Source organism: Silurus meridionalis, chromosome 3 (assembly GCF_014805685.1).
Source record: "Silurus meridionalis isolate SWU-2019-XX chromosome 3, ASM1480568v1, whole genome shotgun sequence".
NCBI lineage: Eukaryota > Metazoa > Chordata > Actinopteri > Siluriformes > Siluridae > Silurus > Silurus meridionalis.
Window position 1 is genome coordinate 12,226,026 of NC_060886.1, and position 18,484 is coordinate 12,244,509.

Sequence of the window (18,484 nt, forward strand, 5' to 3'; positions counted from 1 at the left end):
ATGTTTAGTTCTCTGACTGTTATTCTTGCATTTAGTAAGTAATTTGAAATGTGTTTTTGTCACCAATATGGATTTATAATTAGTGGGTGTCTTTTTTTTTATGTTTTGTTTTTCAATTTCCAATCTGTGTTCCTGAGCTGTGTTGTGAATGGAGTCCCTTCTGTGGCAGAGGCTGATAAACAGCGAATGTTGCACTTCAGAGTAGGAGACTTTCTCATCCATACAAGGCACTCAGCCAGAAAGAATGTGAGGGCACACGCGTGGCTCATATACTGCAGCCAAGTACTATGATATACTGAGCCTGGAGAGATTTCATGCAGCTGTTCAGCTAAATCTTCATGTCAATTGTGAATCTTATTCTTAAATCATGTGTAAAGCTAACTAGTTTAGATCAAGTCTAAGTCTAGATTAAAGGTAAAAGAATAATAAAGAAAAGGGGCATTTAAAAATAAAACATTTAGTAACAGTAAATAAATACACCACCACCATTATATTAATATTTTTATTATTATTATTATTAAATGTTTAAACTTTTGATTAATTTAGCTAGGCTAAATCTGTGCATAGACACATGGAAAAGGTAAGTGTTCTGGCTCCATATCTAAAGCTTTCCTATATATACTTGTAATGAAAATAGACCCAGATAAGACATTTATAAATAATGTCTTTATCAATTCTGGACCTAAGCTATAGGTAACCCATCCTCCAAAGTTGGTTATAGATTTCAACTGTCTCCTGTCATCTCTTAATGGCTGTACTGAGTGAAATCTCTCTGCCTTGCAGCACCTTTAGGTCATTATGGTTTGCTTCAACATTTTTAAGCGCCTACATCTATAGTAGGGGCAAGTCCTTAACAATGCTGAAGGTTTCTTTGTTGGCCATTGCAGTGTTCCATGTCCTATAAGCAGGGTGAATAACTAAGCCCCTGCTGTAACGTGCTTCTTCTCTAGGACATTAGTTAAACCAAACCCCTCAAGAAAATCCACTACAGAAGCATATTAGTATAATACTAGCTGCATATGTGACTGAGAGTCTATAAAATCTTGGATTTTATATAATAGAAAAGGAAATATATATTTTTTTTGTTGTAAACATTTTTAATAGGAAAAAATAAATTATATATTGTTTAAAATTTAAAATATTGTGTGTATTTTATTATATATATAAAATAAATAATGTTTGCTAAGATTTTTTTTAAGTCTATAATCAGAGGCTGAAATCGATAGGATTGCATAGGATGTTTATTCAAAATAAATTTTGCAACATTCACACAAAACTAAGAACACATCACATTCCAAAGAACAACTGAACAAAAAACATTCTTCTCACAGCAGTATAAATAGTAGTCCACACACTCCACCACAGGTGATCCTGAAAGGCCAAGATAGAAATTAAGATTTTTGTCGTCATAAATTTGTGACAGAAATTAAATGTGAGCATAAAAAAAAAAGAAACATGATTCAGGGTTAATTTATTATTGTTGTTGTTGTTGTTCTGGGATAGCACAATGTTCTTTTTTTTTTTTTTATTCCTCATGCACCATGAGGGGTGCATTGTAGCAGTTTTATTACAGGGTCAGGCTGCTAGCCCAACGCCCACCACTCCTCCTTTTGCAGCCGGGCTTGGGACCATCTATGGCACAACATGGAGTACTTTATCCTCATTCCCACATCTGAGCGCTCATGGGTTAAGGGCCTTGCTCAAGGGTCCAATCCCCGGATCCAATGCCTTAACCACTAGGCTACCACCTTCCCAAAATGTTCTGACCTCCTACAAAGTTGACCCATTAAAGTATACATTAAAGTATTACCCCAAATGTTTACAAACTGACATTATTCAGATGCAGCATGGCTTAATACATTTATTTAAAAAATGTACTCATTTATTATGGTTCAGTTGCATCACAATTCAACTGCATTTCATTGGCTCTGTACATGTACCCTGCACAATGACAAAGTTGAATCTAATCTAATCTAAACTTGCTGTGATTATTCAAATTTGAAGTTTCATCAGACTTCATCAGTTACATATGGCTCAACTGTTGCTTACCTTATAATCCAGTCCTTTGCAATTATATCTTGAAGCCCAGTGCCCTCATGCACTCCTTGTGAGCCTCGATAAGATCTATGCAGCGTTCTTCACCCTTCTCAATTATACTGGTAGCAGGAGGGGAAAAAAAAAAAATTCAAAAAAATAAATCAACCTGACCACTTAGAACTTAGAAACTCAAAATCAAACAAATGCAAATTGATCAAAGCTTGACTATAAAGTCAAATGTGAATGCACTCACTCACTCAACACTGGTGGCTAATACTTTCTTTCATTTACTATAGTTGTGTTTGTATAAGACACATCTAATTTATATTTAACCAGCAATGTGAAGTGAATCATCATCTGTCGCAAGCAGCAATCACATTTTTTTAAGCCTGAAACTGGTGTGGCAAGAAACAGACAAGCCATGACACACACCCCATGAAGCAAATATCACAAGGATAAATTAGATTACTATCGATCATTAAACCACAAAAATGTAAATAAGAATAAATATGTACAGCTACATTTGCATCAGCTAGAAATTCTTTTTCCATAACTCTCTAAAACACAGACTCCTGAACAGCTGCCAGTTACTGTGAAATCAGTCAAGTTAAGGCATGATAAATGTGTGCCAACACTTCACCACAGATCACCACAGAGGCTGACTAACAGCAGCTCAAAAATGTTAAATAATGCAGGACATTTTGTCCCGATTTAATGATCGGTTCCAAATGATTGTAGCACATATGTATGTAGTAGATCATATATGAATAGTAATATGGTAATGTAGTAATATGATTGACATGTTATTGACTTTCGTTATGACTGGGACCAGGAAAAATCATTTTCCTTGAAACTGGTCCATGGTGCAAAAAAGCTTTGAGGACCACAGTTTTAATAGATATATAATATGGATGATAATTTGTCAGCTCTCTTTACCAGGCATCCCTTGCTTTTTTAGTTTCAGGACACGCACAGCATGGCTTCAGTGGCTTCTTCTCCTCAGCAGCTGTAGGCTCCACACTGGCAGCAGCTATGGTCGACATTGTCCTTTAGAATCAGCTGTAACAACAGAACACCAATATTAGTCAGGTATTTGCATTTATTTATTATTTGATTGTTAATCTATGTACATTCACAGCAATATGAGCCCACTAATACAATTAACCAATCAATCAATTCATTCATCCACTCATAAATGTTACACACACAAACACGTGACTGGCCTTACTGGCTAAAATATCAGTGGAGTGCGCATGCGCGTGACCTTTAATGGAATCTAAGGTCAACTGTTACCGGACATTCTGTATCATCATATTAGCATAATGGCTCTTTCCCCGTCTTCCTCGAACAGTAAGCAACCAGGTGTATTGATAGTTATTCGGCTTTTAGTGAGCAATCAGTGTCAACTTTATAATAATTATGTTAGCTAACCCTCTAATATCATACTTAGGCTAATGATAGCTCGCTAGCTAGTTAGCATCTGTTTAAAAACATGTTACACGGACTCCCGCTTCTAAAGCTCCAGCTTAATGAAATGAGACCTTTAAATATTAATCAAATATTAACATTTATCAGGCCAAAGAATTAAGCGCATGTCTCACTTACATAACCAGCAGTAGCGGCTCTATATGATTCCCTTCCTTATACAACGTGCTGCTGCGCTAGTGGGCGGGACCCACGCTGCGTCCTAAACCGCGCACTACCGCACTACAGAGCATGCCTATGTAGTGCAACAGGACAGGATTGGGCGTACTGTTTAGTACGCTAGTATACATGCCACCGTAACACACGAGTCTGTCAAACACCCAGGAACTAGGAGTGAAGTAAAAACTTTTGTCCAAATAAAAGTCTTACGACGTTTATGGATTACAAGGATTCTGTTTAATGCTGTCCTTTATTGGTGTCTTATTAAAACTGGTAGAATTGATTTTTTTAAAACATTTATTTAAAAACAAAAAAAAACGATCTATCTATCTTTTTATCGATCGATCGATCGATCGATCGATCGATCGATAGATAGATCGATAGATAGATAGATAGAAGTAAGGTATAGGAGGTAAGGGCCTTGCTCGGGGGCCCAGTAGTAACAGTATGGTTGTTCTGGGATCTGACCTCACAAGCTTCTGGTCAGAAATCTAAACTCTTAATCACTGAGCCACCACTTCCTAACTGACTGTACCAAAATACATCGTCTCTGGGAGCTTCTTTAACACATGGTGCGGTTTATATGACTGATTTTTTGTTTTTTAAAACATATGAAATATTTTAGCTGGGTGGGTTAACTTATAAGTTCTTACTTTGTATTTTGTCAATTTTATTTGGTGAGACTTTTATTGGCGTTCAATGTTGACTTCCGCCGGAAGACCCGCCAAATTTGAAAACGGTGTATTCGTTTTACTGCATATCTTGAGGTCATGTTTAATGATCTCCGATCCATCTAAATTTTAGTTCGTTTTAATTAAACAAAGGTAATGATTTTAATGAATGAACCTTCGACTATCCTTATATATTAAATAACGTGCAAATGAGTTTTGTTTTGCTACCGTTTGCCACTTAATGACACTTAATGGCGGACTGGGATGTTGTATTGGGATGAGAGTTTTAACTCCTATGCATTTCTCTCCACTCCAGCTTCTCTGAGTGTAGTTAGCCAGGATAGTCCACATGGACACGTCCACACGCTTTTTCGCCAAGTTGCGGAGTCTGGTTGTGCTCTTCGACTCGGAAAGGACCAACCTGGAACACACCGCGAGCCAAAACCTGAGCCTGGAAGATGGTAACTTATATTGGTTCTCCTTTAAAATCTTTATATAGACCTCAGGTTCTGAAGTACCCTCCTGTCGTATATACTTTTGGTTTTTCCTGCTTCCGACAGACATTATCTAATTAATACATACTGAACAGCCCTATTATAACCCTATATATGATGTCTATAGTACACTGTTTTTTGTATTTTGTCCATCACTGGTATTGCGCCCTGTGCAAAAAGCGAGCTACATGAAGATATGCTTTGGCAAGGTTAATGTAGAAGTTAGTTTATGGAGCACCTTCCTGCCCCATTAACTTTTTTTCCCCCCCCAGATATTTTCTAATTATTTAGATAATGAACCAGCCCTAATTGAGTTCAAATGGGTGTATCACAGGACCATTGCTGGGAACCTGTCCTATAGAGTATTAGTTATTTAATGTAGCATCCTGATGTGTCTTTTTTTTAAAGATTTGTGAATCCGTGGGATGGTTTTTTTTGTTTTGTTTTTTTCTGTCTCGTCTAGATGATGCAGAAAGTGGCGCTGTCCAAGCCCTACATGAGCTCCATTCCGAAGTTCGAGGGCTTAAGGTAAGTAACTGAATCTTCTTTATTATAATTTAGCCCGTTAAAAGTGTTAACAGGGGTCTGTGACTGACTGAAGGTAAACAAAATTCTTGCAGAAACAAGTCCAAAACCAAGTGGCATCTCAGGAGGACGGAAGTACTGAGCTGAGGAGCTTCATCAAAGCCTGCATGGTGCTGAAACAGCGGTCTACAGAAGACATAGAAAGAATTCAGAGACACTATGAAAAATACGGTTACAAACCTCATAAAGCCTCCCTTAAGCCAGGTGTGCATTTAACCCATTGTAGTGTTTTCTGTCTACTTGCTAGGATTCTAACTCAATTATTATTATTATTTATTAATAATCTTTACTCCCAGATAAACACTCCAACCATATATGTAAACTTTCTAGATACTAATCTGCTGCTATGCACACTTTTAGATTATTTATCCTGTCCAGTATTAAAAATGTAACACTTTTAGCACATCATCATTTAGCTGTTGGCATTGTAATGTTTAATTATTTTAGCTGTTCTGTGGTATTCAGGTTCTGATCACAGAGTCTTTGACTGTTTCTGACTGGATATTTTGTGAAATTAACATTTATCAACTGATTAAATGTAATTTGTCTCAGATGAGATTTTATTTATTTTTAATCCCAGCAATGTTTATCTGACTTGTGTGTAACTGCAACCCCTGTATTTTTGAGTTAAACAAATAATGCATGCAGTGTTATATTTTATCTGACTGCATTTCTATGAAGGGTGCTAATACTTATGGAGAGCACCTGCAAAGAGCGCTATATGATAGCATTGCTCGATAACATTGCAACTCTGTGTAGCTGCACAATACTTAATGTGTTTTATTATTCTTTCTAGAAACTAATTGCAAAGGTGAGGCAAATGTAGGATCTTCTGTAGAAGATTCGCCTGAGGGAGAGCTTTCTGAGGAGAGAGCAGATGATGATGAGTCGGTTGAAGCTCCACAGTGTGAAACACCTGAGAAGATGGCATGTCCAGCTGTTGACCCAATGCGCACTCCACAGCTCTCAGATTTTGGTCTGTCAGCGCTTCACCTGCAGATGGTGCTCGGCAATTCAGAAATGTCTCAAGATGTTCCTCCTGTTCCCCCTCTGGCTGTCACTCCACCCTCATTTATCATGACAATGCACGAATCCCAGCCAAAGACGCCAAAGTGCTCTCTGCGTATGGACGAGGAAGCCCTGACTCCACGATTGGAAGACTTTGGCATCACAGAAAGCACAATGTGTTTTAATAATGATTTCACGATGGACCTGTTCTGCAAGAAACCACCCAAAGACAGGCAGACGAACAGGTAAAATATATCAATCACTTCCAAAACAGTGTGTGTATATACAGTTATAAAATAATTTTAATTGTGTAAAAAAAAAAAAAAGCATTTTTTTAAATTTTACGTACAATATGACTAACATGGACATACGCTGATGTAGGGCTTTTGCTTTCGATTATATTAGTAAACGAGTATTCTAACTATTATCAAAGTGATTAATCGAGCAATCTTATATGAAATACTTTTTTCTGTTATTAAAGAGAAATACAAAAAATTACATTTTATTGCTGAAATTGCATACAAGAATATTTGTGAAAACTATACCCATGTAGTCCATTTACCGTAATTTCTGGACTATTAAGCGCACCCGAATATAGGCCGCTACTGAATTTTACAAAGATATTTATTTTGAACATAAATAAGCCACATCTGTCTATAAGCCTAAGGTGTCTACATTGAAACTAATGAACTTTACACAGGCTTTAACGAAAGACAGTGTCTGTTACACGTTGTAATGGGTGAAATATGTTGTGGCTCCTTTAAGAGCAGAGCGGCATTTTGGGAATTGCCTGCCGCCGCATTTTTCCGCTATTGCTGAATGTGTGCAAGACCGAGGAATATGTCCTTATTATTTTCTGATGCTCATTTCTAAGTTTCTTTGACTAACCTTTCATTGGTTCACCTGAACCCATTTGGCAATTTCATTGGTCTAATGTTTTGGTGCTTAGTTTTTTGGCTTGAAGTTTGTGAACCCGGAAAAAAAACAGGAAAAATTAATAAATAAGCTGCTTCGTTGTTTAAGCCGCGGGGTTCAAAGCGTGGGAAAAAAGTAGCGGCTTATAGTCCGGAAAATACGGTAATTGGCAAAAAAAAAAAAGAAACGCACTGTACAATGTTTTACTTTGAAATGATCGCAAACTTTGGAAACTTTGTCGTTTTCTTTTGCCTGATTCATATGGAAGCCCGTTTCGGCCACAAAAGTTTGCCTAATTCCGACTTTTTTCCCCCGAAATCCCGAGTTTATTTCTTGTCATTCTGACTTCATTCCTCTCAATTCAGACTTTCTGTGCATCCACCAGTAACCATGTTGTCGGCCTGAAATTTGAAGCTGTTGGTGAATAAGCCAGGCTGCTTCATCTGTCTTCTCTATCTGCAGTTCTCTCCAGGGATCTGAGGCTGACTTTGATACTATGCAATTCTATTGATTGTATTGAATTTTTTTATTTATTTAACTTTTTTTTTTTTAATTGTGGTGGAAACGGACTTCCATATGACACTTCTTCTCGCCCTCGCAATTTTTTTCCCCGTTCCTCCATTTTCTTATTCTGCAGCTCTTCTGTGTTCCCTGTCCAGATCGCTCCAGAGTTTAGCGTGTGGTGCGTCAGTAATAATGGTCTGTGTGAAACACAGTGCTCCGTGTGTAGTTAAATGAACCAAACAAAATAATTTATAGAATTTGCCTCGATAGGTTTTTTTTTTTGTATTCGAATTGCATGAGTTACTCGATGAATCGTTTCAGCTCTACCCTGATGTATGCATGTTGTATCTTTACAAGCACAACCGAAGAGATTGACCAGAGACCAGAACACAGCCTGCCTACAGCTCCATCTTGTGCCTCTCATAGCAGATTTTCTGGTAGTAAACATTTAATTCCTCTGTTTTCCACTTGTTATGAAATCAGTTTATTAATTTTTTGCCTAAATTTGCTTTTAACTTGTTAAAGTATATACAATTATAACATGCATTTTGTGGGAATAAAAATATTCTTATGCTGCATGTTTATCTTCTTAACTTATCTTAACTTTGAGCTTTACCCTCAATGTGTTAAAGTGTATTGGACTATTTTTGAGATTGGGCTAAGGAAAGTACAGTATTAATTTTGATTATAAAATTTTTATTTATTTTTCCCTCATTGTGAAATATCAAGACTAGACACCTTAAATGTCTTCATTCTGTACGTGTTAGTTTTTGCTCATTTGCACACTTGCTCTTTTTTGCAAATCCTTCTGTAAATTTCAGTTTTTAATAATAGCCATCTGTATATTATGTTCATAGTACATACACATCTGTAAATTACTCTTATAATACCATTTTATCTAATTTATATAACTCATGTTAACACTGTATATCCTGCACTTGCTGCTATTGCACTTCTGGTTAGACCTAAACTGCATTTCGTTGCCTTGTACTTGTACATGTGTAATGACAATAAAGTTGAATCTAATCTAATCTTTAGGCAGAATACACAATTACATGGTTGTTCCCTAATTGTTCCTGTTTTTGTTGGACAGACAGCATGGAATCCCCAGAGTTGCCTGTGTTCTCTACTCTGGAGATTAAAATGAATAAACAACTGGGTCAGTCATGTTCTCTGCCAAAGGGAGTAAGTGATCCTGATTCCCCCCCTCAGCCGAGTGCTGGCACCACAACACCTGAACTTCCCACGTTCGAGACACCTTACATCAGCAAGCTCATCAGTGCCAGAAAGGTGTGTGCCATGATTTTGAAGATTTGATGCCTGACTGGATGAACATGTTAAACCATGTTAACTAATAACTGTAAAGTGAATGAATTTGTATTATTATTGTATTTTTATTAAATACATGGTCACATAGTAGTAAATTCATTGATTACTTTCAGGAGACCAAACAGGGGGAGGGTCTCACAGGCTCACAGAACAGCACCTCTTACAGTGCTGAAGGCCCATCTGTCAGCGTTTTATCATCTGAGATGCCACAAATGCCAGGCAGCCTTTCTCAGATGGAAGAAACCACCCCCGAAATGCCAAGATTGCAGTCCTTCTTTAGCAGCACTTTACCATGTGTATGTAGATACTGACCTGTTTAAGAACTTTAGCTTAATACAATTAAGGCCAAAAAGACTGTACAATTTACCCCATGAATGGTCTGTGACTTTATGGACTGTAGATAGGGGCGAGTAATCGGTCAGCGGTGACTGAACCTTCAGGTCCTCTGCTGCCAGCTGACGAACACACTCAGGATTGGTGTCTGGCCACACCACGCATCCGCATGGAGTTTGATGCTGAGCCTCGCACCCCCGAGATGCCCGACATGAGCTCCATCACACAGGATATCTTTAAAGTGAGTTATTACCAGATTAATTGTATCTGAACTTTGGACCACTCTGACCAGCCACATTTGTTGTAATAATAGGTTCAACACGAATGGGTCTTTCAGAAACAAATCACATGACGAGTCTAGATGAACTGTGCCTCACCTATAACTTGAGATAGTTCAAAAAATATTGCTGATGCAAATGAACACATTGGTTTTTAGAAGCTTGTATTTTAAACATCATGGAAATTCATGTAATTATATATATTGTTATTCATTCAAATATTATTTATGTATACTAATATATATTATTGTTTACTCTCATAGCTTGTGTCTCAGGCTAATAAAAAACCACCACTACATCAATACACACAGGCTCAAAGGCTAGTTTGAACACACTGGCCCCTGGGAAGGAGAACAGGTAGGACCGTTTATGAGTATCATTCACATATAAGCACTTTTATGGCTGCTTTGAAGATTGTGAATTGAAATCAACCTCAATACCATTTGGGGATAAAACTAATACAAAACATACAACAAAGGATGTTCAACAGGCATGCCCATCCTACATTTATATACATTTATTGCATTTGGCAAACGTTCTTATCTTATTCATACAACCTGGGATTTGAACGTATTACAACCTTTCGATCAGAACCAATCAGTCCAACAGCTTAAATACTGAGCTAGCACTTCCCCACTTTGTCTCTGTCTATGGAGATAACCTACTCATCTTTTCTGATTACTGACTTGTCTGCTTATCTTTTTTGAGATGTGAATTAGATTAAGAACCTACTCAATTATTCTTCTACTTTAACCTCTTTACAGAACTCATTGTGTTGCTCAAGTATCTGAAAAAGAGTTTCAAGGACTGTCATCTTGCATGAAACAGATCCCACTTACCAGTCTCAACTTAGCACTCAACAAAATTAACCAAGCACTTGAAAGACGGCACACAGGTCAGTGGACACTCAGCGTTACATTCACAACGTCAGGAAGTGTTCGTTTAAATCAAATTCAATTTGTCAAATATTTTTAATATGTTTCCTGGTAGATGGTGAGCCGAACGCTGAAGAATTCCATATGGAAGATCTGAGGAAGATGCTGGATGTGGGGCCTCAGACTCCCATATACATCTTGTGTCTTATTGAGCTGAAAAGGTTGGCGAATGTGCAGGGATTCGGAAGAAATGCCATTTTTAAGATCCTAACCAAAGCATAAAAAGACTTTCAACAAATGCTTTACGAGGCTCATTCCTGTACATGCATACATATAATTCTTTGTTGATGGTGTAGATATGGGTTCGCTTTGCAACATTTTGTCACATGAACACAATACGATGCAGAATTTTCACATTTTTTTAGTGACACTTCGTCCATGAAGATTTTTGCCTTAGTACCTGTAGATGTTGTTATTTAGTAAGTGTATATTATGCTGAAAATAAAGTGTGTACAATTTTGCTCCCCTTACATTTTTTTATAAACATATATTTTAGAATCACTTATATTAACATAAACCATACGCATTTATTAATGTGCTTGTTGTGAATTCTTTATTTCTGTTGCAACAGTTTCTTTTGCAGGGTTCTTAAAGTCTAATATGTTCTAATAAGACTAAGAAACACAGCCAGGCAATTTTACTGTACCGAGACATCAAAATTATATTTTTTGCAGCTTGACTTATGCATTAAAATATTCTCCTTGGTCTACCTTCTTGTTTAATATTCAGGCTCTCTTCATAAATGTAAGTTTATTTGAGATGTCAGTCATGCTCACACTGTGTTTGGTCACAGGGAGAGGCCATGCATTCTGGCCAGATAAATGATGCTTGTGTATGTGCACCTGTGTACATGCTCTTCACCCCTATCAAAGTAGCAAAGTTATTAAAATAATATAGTTAAAATGTTGGACTTCTTATCTGAAGGTTGCGAGTTTAAATCTCAGCACCACAAATCTGCCACCATTGGGCCATGGAGCAGGGCCTTAAACCACAATTGCTCAGTTGTATCTACTAGATCATTGTAATTTGTTCTGGATAACTGTGTCTAACAAATACCTTAAATGTAGTAAAGCGCTTGAGTCTGAACAGGACTCAACACATGTTCCATTTTTGATAAACAGTCAGAGACCCACAGGCTTAGCCGAGTGTGTTCTTCCTTTGCTTTTGTGAATGAAATCGGTGAGATTTTTCATCATTTGATGCATTAAGATATTGAATTCCATTTATGTATAGTCCTATGATGTCCAAAATGTTTTTAGAGACATGAACTGGCCTTGGGCCATTCTGTGTTATGTTGTGTATGATGCATTGCAGTGTCTGAAAACACGGCTCAAAGCTTTTTCCTTCACTACTCTGGCAAGTTATTTATTTTACAAAGCTACAGTTTTTGTAATGTCATTTTTGGGAATCCTATTAAAAGATCACACCAATTTTCGATAATGGCTTGGAAATTCATAATTCTTTATTTGTTTATTTGTGTAGATTGGTAAATATTCTATGTAAATACTAGTGTATGGCCAGCAGATAAATGATTAGTCACATTGTAAAGAGCGCTCTTCTTGACATTGCACTATTGTATTTGTGTAAACGTACAATGTATAATTTTTATGTCATTTTTCTTTCTTCACCTTATGTCCTTAATAATTCATTTCAGGCTGCTGGAGAATTTGACAGAGTAAAAATTCCATTGTATAGTGTAACAGTTTCCTGAACATGTGACAGAACAACTCTACGATCTTGTGCCACATAAGAACTTATAAAATAATCTCAGGAGCAACACTTGGTTTAATGCAATAAGATTAACACTCATTTGGAGAACTTTTTTTTTTTTTTTTTTTTATAAAAAAAAAAAAACTGAGGCTGACAGTCTAAAATCTCAAAATAGGACTTTTTTTTACTCAATTAAGTATATGTTGGGGATTTAAACAAACTTTGTCAAGCAAAAAGTTTTGTAGGAAAAATTTATTCCATCAAACAACGAACATGATAAATGAAGGTACTGTCATTTAAAAATTCTGAGCAGATCTGATAACGAAAAGGAAGTACAAAATGGCAAAGAAAATATGCAACAAAAAAGTATGCTATCTTCAGTTATAATCAGCTTCTAAAGATCAGTATGGTCTCATACGCCCTTGCAGAGGAGGAGCACGGTTTGGAGGTGTGATGGCAATGTCCAGGTAATCACCAATTTGAAAGCGCTGAGACTGCAGTGTCATGGAATCATCAGCCCCCTTCCGACCAGACACCGTGTTCCCGATCTCCTTGACTCTACAACAAAACAAATACACGAGAGAAGAGTAAGCAAAAGTTGATCACATACATACATGTCTTATGATGATAACAGACTCTTTCATTTACCTGTACACTTGTCGTTTTGGATCTGGGTATACAATGGCAAAGGCAAAATGTGTGCCTTTCTTTCGAGCTTCAGGATAAACCTCTTTCACCAAGCTGGTTAGTTCTTTAAGAGTGGCGTCCATCCTGTCGTGTGAAAAAATAACATGCATTTACAGTTCTCACAGTGCAGTGGCTCTGAACTATTATGAAATTTGGGGGTTAGGGGGATAAATTGCCTTCTCAAAATTATAATAGAATGAATTTGCAACAACGTAATGCAATGTGTTAAGCTTAAATCAGGCGTACAGGGAAAATGTTTTAGGAATTCTAATATTTGTAGATAATAGGTTGTATAATAGAAAGAGGCTTAAAAAAATATTATTAATAATTTTCACATGTACTTTACATCACAGTGAAATTCTTTCTTTGGAAATCCCAGCAATGATACAGTGCCTCTGGAGCTCAGAGGGTTAAGGGACTTGTTTAAGGACCCTACAGTGGCAGTTTGGCAATTCTGAGGCTTGAACCTCTGATTTCCAATTAGTAAACCAGAGCTTTAAGCACAGATCTTTAAAACAGTGAAATATTTAGTAGATACTATGCCAGCCTATCAGTGTTTTTTCTACCACTAACAGTTCAGGACTCCAGAAAAACAACACTGTGGATATAAAAAGGTTTAAGACTTTATGAAAATGTGTGAGTTTGTTGAGACAGGGACCAACAGTGAGCCTACCAAGTGTAAATCTGAAGCTCGCTCGAGGGAACATTTCCTCGGGCAAACTCGTCCATTCGATGGTGTCTTCCGTTATTAGTCGTGAAAACTCGTAGCAGCAGCGGACATGTCTGCAACACAACAACCAGCCAATCAGCACGAACAACACCAACATTCTGCTCTTGCAGCTATAAGTGCACACGATTCTGCAATTGGCCAATATAAGAAAACATACACTCGAAATACATTTTCGTTTTATATTATATATATTATTATAATACACAGTACCGAGGTGGCGGTGATTTGGTGCGTGCTAGCCCTTTTTGCTATTAGCATACAAACAGGCACTCTCCGATAGCACGTCTAGCTAACAAGCTAATTCTAAAACACAAAGCATTTTCTAGTGTACCTTTTCTCTGTCGACTGGCTTCTCTGGTTCTTTCTTGATTTCCTCTTGTGTAACTCTGGATTCTACCGCCATAGCGATGCTTTGATTTGAAATCTTTTTTCAAATTAAAAACGAAAACCGGAGCAAAAGGCGTTCAAGCGTTCCCCTTACTGTCGAGACCTGGGCGCTTTGTGATGACGTCGAACGCTCTGACCAATCAGCATTCAGTATATGTCACCAGCGGATGATTCCATAGCTCAGCGTCGTCCGAGTTGTGGTTGAGTTAAAAAATGGCGGCCTAGTGGACATGTAGTGCACTAGTCCGCTCCTCTCTTCGTGTTGCCCCTTAGTACACTGTGTAGGGGAAAAAGGGCCGTTTGACATTACGACCACAGTAGAACTCCCATCGACATTTTGGGAGTCGGAATATATAAATATTCTCACTTTCAGTTGTGTGTGTTTTTGGTGTGTTTAATATGGTTCACACGTGTGTGGTTGCAGGATGTCGGAACAGGAGCACCCCCGGTACTGCTTTATCCTTCTACAGGTTTCCTCGCGATCCGGAGAGGAAGCAGCGCTGGATTGCTGCTGTGAATCGTAAGGGCTGGGTGCCAAACGAGGGCAGCAGACTCTGCAGTAACCACTTCATTTCAGGTAGTCTCTAGAAAGTAAGTTATTGCTCAGTCTAACCTATGCTCAATCCACAGGTGATCGGTCATCCAGAATTTCATAACTGATCACGTGTAAGTACAATCCACGTGACAGAATGAAACGTCTTCTCACAGCACGTTTCTTTATTGATTTTTGTTTTACTCTGAACTTGCTGATCATTTTCATTGTTTCATCACAGGTAAGCAAGTGAAGAATCCCAGATCTCCAGACTACGTCCCTTCAGTGTTCTCTTCTGATGCACTATCCCAAAACATTAAAGAAGCCAATGCATTTGAGCCATGTGACAAACAGGAAGCACAAGTTGAGGCTGCAAATGCTTTACTTTTCCTACAAGGTCAGGGACATTTAATTAAAGGCCATCAGTGTGAAGGTGAGCCTAAAAGCACTTCATCCTGTCTGAACAGTGATGATGAAAGGAAAGATGAAGTGATGGAAAAAATCGTTTTAGGATGTCAAAACGAGAGCAAACAAGAAGAGGCAACAAGAATCTGTTTCACAAAATCTGTTGTTTATGAGGCCAAAGTAAATGCGCTCAGAAAAGAGAACATGAAACTGAAGGAGTCCATAGAGAAGATGTCTCTCAATGAAGCATCTTTTAAGAACGATCCAGAAAAGGTTCAGTTCTACACAGGATTACCAAATTATTTTGTCTTCGAAACAGTCATGTGGCTTCTTGTGCCGCATATGAAAGGGGACAAAAATGCCAAGCTTTCAGTGTTCCAGCAATTACTTTTGACTTTAATGAGACTCAGACTTGATCTTAGGAATCAGGACTTGGCTTACCGTTTTGGAGTTAAAGTCCCCACAGTAACCAGGACTGTTCATCGAATCATCGACATAATGTTCACCACGCTGGTACCCACTGCTATATTCTGGCCGTCTAGAGTGGAACTCCGGAAAAACTTGCCAGAAGTGGTGAAGTGTGCACATCCAGACTGCGCTGTGATTATAGACTGCTTTACAGTATCCCTTGAAAAAGCAGTCAGTATTGATACGCATTATCATGGCTCAGGAGCAACTGGTTTTAGCAGTGAGCTCAAATACGTGATTGGTGTTGCCCCACAGGGGGCGGTCATGTTTGTCTCCAGAGGAGCACCTGGTAACATTAGCGATAAGACCTTGGTCGAGAGCTGTGGTCTCCTTCATAAGCTCCTGCCTGGAGATGTGGTTCTGGCTGAACATGATTTTGGCATTAAGGACTTGGTGGGAGCTCACAGAGCTGATATCCTGATTCCCCGTAGTGAACTTCATGAAACTGAACAGAGTAATCTTGACACAATAGATGAACCTTCACTGGCTGCCTCGCAAAGAGTTAATGTGCATAAGCATGTGGAGCGGATAATACAAATGGTGAAAAGGAGATATTCTATGCTGGCTGGACCAGTGGAGAATGCTTTTACAGTTATAGATCGTAGCACCAGCGTGAACACTTTTGACAAGATGGTACAGGTTGCATGTGCCTTAAATAACCTGTGTATTTCTGCTGTTCCTCATGAATGACTTGCATCGTAGAATATATTAAGCATCAGGAGGATACACAATGTTTCTCAAAGGATCACAATTGATAGACTTTATATGCGTATGGAAACACATTGTAGCCATTCAGTTGTTTCAGTTCATGTAGAGCCTCTAGTTTTATCATCAAGACTGCACACTGCATGTAAACCCTAGCTTGTCAGCTATCCAAACAACTATCTGTGAACTATCTATGAACCTTTAGCAGCTGGCACATGCATCACAGTTAAAATATGTATTCTCTAGAGCTTCTGACAACAATGTGCTGAGCACCTGATATTCAAACCAGCCACTGAATATGTTAGCAATTATTTATTATTTATTTGTGAAATAAATGCAACTAGTACATAGCACCTTTCCAGCATTTGCGGAATTGTTATTTAAATCATCCCATGGACCAAGCTGTTTAATGCCATCTTTTAAGTATTATTCGAAGCATTGATTTAAACATAGAATGTTAATGTCTTGCATGTCTTCCCTCACCACATCCATAAGCCTCCTCCTTGGCCTTTCTCTTTTTCTCTATTCTCTCTTTCCTTGTGGCTCCATCCTCAGCATTCTTCTACCGATATACCCCATTTCCCTCCTCTGCACATGTCCAAACCATCTCAATCTCGGCTCCCTCACCATGTCTCCAAAACGTCCTACATGCGCTTTCCCTCTAATAAACTAATTTCTAATCCTGTCCATCGTTGTTACTCCCAACGAAAACCTCAACATCTTCAGCTCTGCTACCTCCAGCTCCACCTCCTGTCTTTTACTCAATGCCACTGTCTCTAAACCATACAACATCACAGGTCTCACCACAGTCCTATAAACTTTCCCTTTCACTTTTGCAGATACTCTTCAATCACAAATCACTCCTGCCACTCTTCTCCACCCACTGCAACCTGCCTGCACTATTTTTCTCCTGTTGACCACAGGTACCAGAACTCCTCCACCTTCTCCACCTCTTCTCCCTGCAACCGCACCACTCCACTGCCCTCCCTCTCATTCACACACATGTACTCTGTCCTACTCCTACTGACTTTCATTCCCCACAATATCATCCACAAACATCATAACTCCTGTCTGACCTCGTTCGTCAAACTGTCCAGCACCACTGCAAACAGATATGGGGGTCAGACCAATCTGTCGTTCCTACTGCACACTTCACTGCCGTCACACTGTCCTCATACATGTCCTGCACCACCCTTACATACTTCTCCGACACACCTGACTTCCTCATACAGTACCACAACTCCTCTCTTGGCACCCTGTCGTACGCCTTCTCTAAATCCACAAATACACAATGCAATTCCTTCTGTCCTTCTCTATACTTCTCCATCAACATTCTCAAAGCAAATATGGCATCTGTGGTGCTCTTCCTCGGCATGAAACCATACTGTTGCTCACAGATGGTCACCTCTTCTCTCAGCCTGGCTTCCACTACTCTTTCCCATAACTTCATGGTGTGACTGATCAACTTAATACCCCTGTAGTTACTGCAGGTCTGCACATCTCCTTTATGCTTAAAGATCGGTACCAGCACACTCTTTCTCCATTCCTCAGGCATCTTCTCACCTTCCAAAATCCTGTTAAACAATCTGGTCAAAACCCCACTGCCATCTCTCCTAAACATCTCCACGCTTCCACCGGTATGTCATCTGGTCCAACCGACTTTCCACTCTTCATCCTCTTAATAGCTGCTCTCACTTCCTCCTTACTAAATCCTATCCACTTCCTGCTTCACCATCTCCACACAATCCAACCTTCTCTCTCTCTCATTTTCCTCATTCATCAGCTGCTCAAAATACTCCCTCCATCTTCTCAACACACTCTCCTCACTAGTCAACACATTTCCATCTCCAACCTGTATTGCTCTAACTTGCAGCACATCCTTTCCAGCTCGGTCTCTCTGCCTGGCCAATCGGTACAAATATTTTTCTCCTTCCTTAATGTCCAACTTCACATACAGCCCTTATTAAATAAGCATCTCACCATATCTCAAGAATATATATGCTATAGCCAGCAAAGATTTTGACATCTCAGGATTCAATACACTCTATGGCTTTGAACAATCACCTACATGTGGTATATAGTGAATGGATGAATTACATTAATAAAATACATTTCAAGAAAATAAAA

At 38.6% G+C, this 18,484-nt stretch overlaps 4 protein-coding genes across 5 annotated transcripts; 2 read left to right on the forward strand and 2 right to left on the reverse strand.

Annotated features, from left to right (window-relative positions):
- Positions 1 to 1,219: 1,219 nt before the first annotated feature.
- Positions 1,220 to 3,805, reverse strand: LOC124382930 (cytochrome c oxidase copper chaperone). Of its 2 annotated transcripts, none has more exons than XM_046845276.1 (4): positions 3,643 to 3,805; positions 2,974 to 3,096; positions 2,050 to 2,156; positions 1,220 to 1,371 (listed from the first exon to the last, which is right to left on the reverse strand). In XM_046845276.1, the coding sequence occupies exons 2-3, from the start codon at positions 3,078 to 3,080 to the stop codon at positions 2,072 to 2,074; spliced, it is 192 nt and encodes a 63-aa protein (XP_046701232.1). In that variant the 5' UTR covers positions 3,081 to 3,096; positions 3,643 to 3,805; the 3' UTR covers positions 1,220 to 1,371; positions 2,050 to 2,071. The 2 variants fall into 2 exon arrangements, with proteins under 2 accessions (XP_046701232.1, XP_046701234.1); XM_046845278.1 differs by lacking the exon at positions 3,643 to 3,805 and adding an exon at positions 3,266 to 3,602.
- A 541-nt stretch (positions 3,806 to 4,346) lies between these two features.
- Positions 4,347 to 10,693, forward strand: ska3 (spindle and kinetochore associated complex subunit 3). Its single transcript, XM_046845445.1, has 11 exons — positions 4,347 to 4,505; positions 4,669 to 4,813; positions 5,310 to 5,374; positions 5,467 to 5,635; positions 6,228 to 6,684; positions 8,216 to 8,295; positions 8,952 to 9,148; positions 9,301 to 9,483; positions 9,588 to 9,761; positions 10,062 to 10,155; positions 10,563 to 10,693. The coding sequence occupies exons 2-10, from the start codon at positions 4,702 to 4,704 to the stop codon at positions 10,125 to 10,127; spliced, it is 1,503 nt and encodes a 500-aa protein (XP_046701401.1). The 5' UTR covers positions 4,347 to 4,505; positions 4,669 to 4,701; the 3' UTR covers positions 10,128 to 10,155; positions 10,563 to 10,693.
- A 1,987-nt stretch (positions 10,694 to 12,680) lies between these two features.
- sap18 (Sin3A-associated protein) lies at positions 12,681 to 14,384 on the reverse strand. The gene is made up of 4 exons (XM_046845447.1): positions 14,192 to 14,384; positions 13,804 to 13,913; positions 13,092 to 13,214; positions 12,681 to 13,001 (listed from the first exon to the last, which is right to left on the reverse strand). Exons 1-4 carry the CDS (start codon positions 14,261 to 14,263, stop codon positions 12,845 to 12,847), a joined length of 462 nt encoding a protein of 153 aa, XP_046701403.1. The 5' UTR covers positions 14,264 to 14,384; the 3' UTR covers positions 12,681 to 12,844.
- Positions 14,385 to 14,455: 71 nt separating this feature from the next.
- LOC124383076 lies at positions 14,456 to 16,710 on the forward strand. The gene is made up of 2 exons (XM_046845446.1): positions 14,456 to 14,824; positions 15,021 to 16,710. The coding sequence occupies exons 1-2, from the start codon at positions 14,647 to 14,649 to the stop codon at positions 16,340 to 16,342; spliced, it is 1,500 nt and encodes a 499-aa protein (XP_046701402.1). The 5' UTR covers positions 14,456 to 14,646; the 3' UTR covers positions 16,343 to 16,710.
- Positions 16,711 to 18,484: the final 1,774 nt, after the last annotated feature.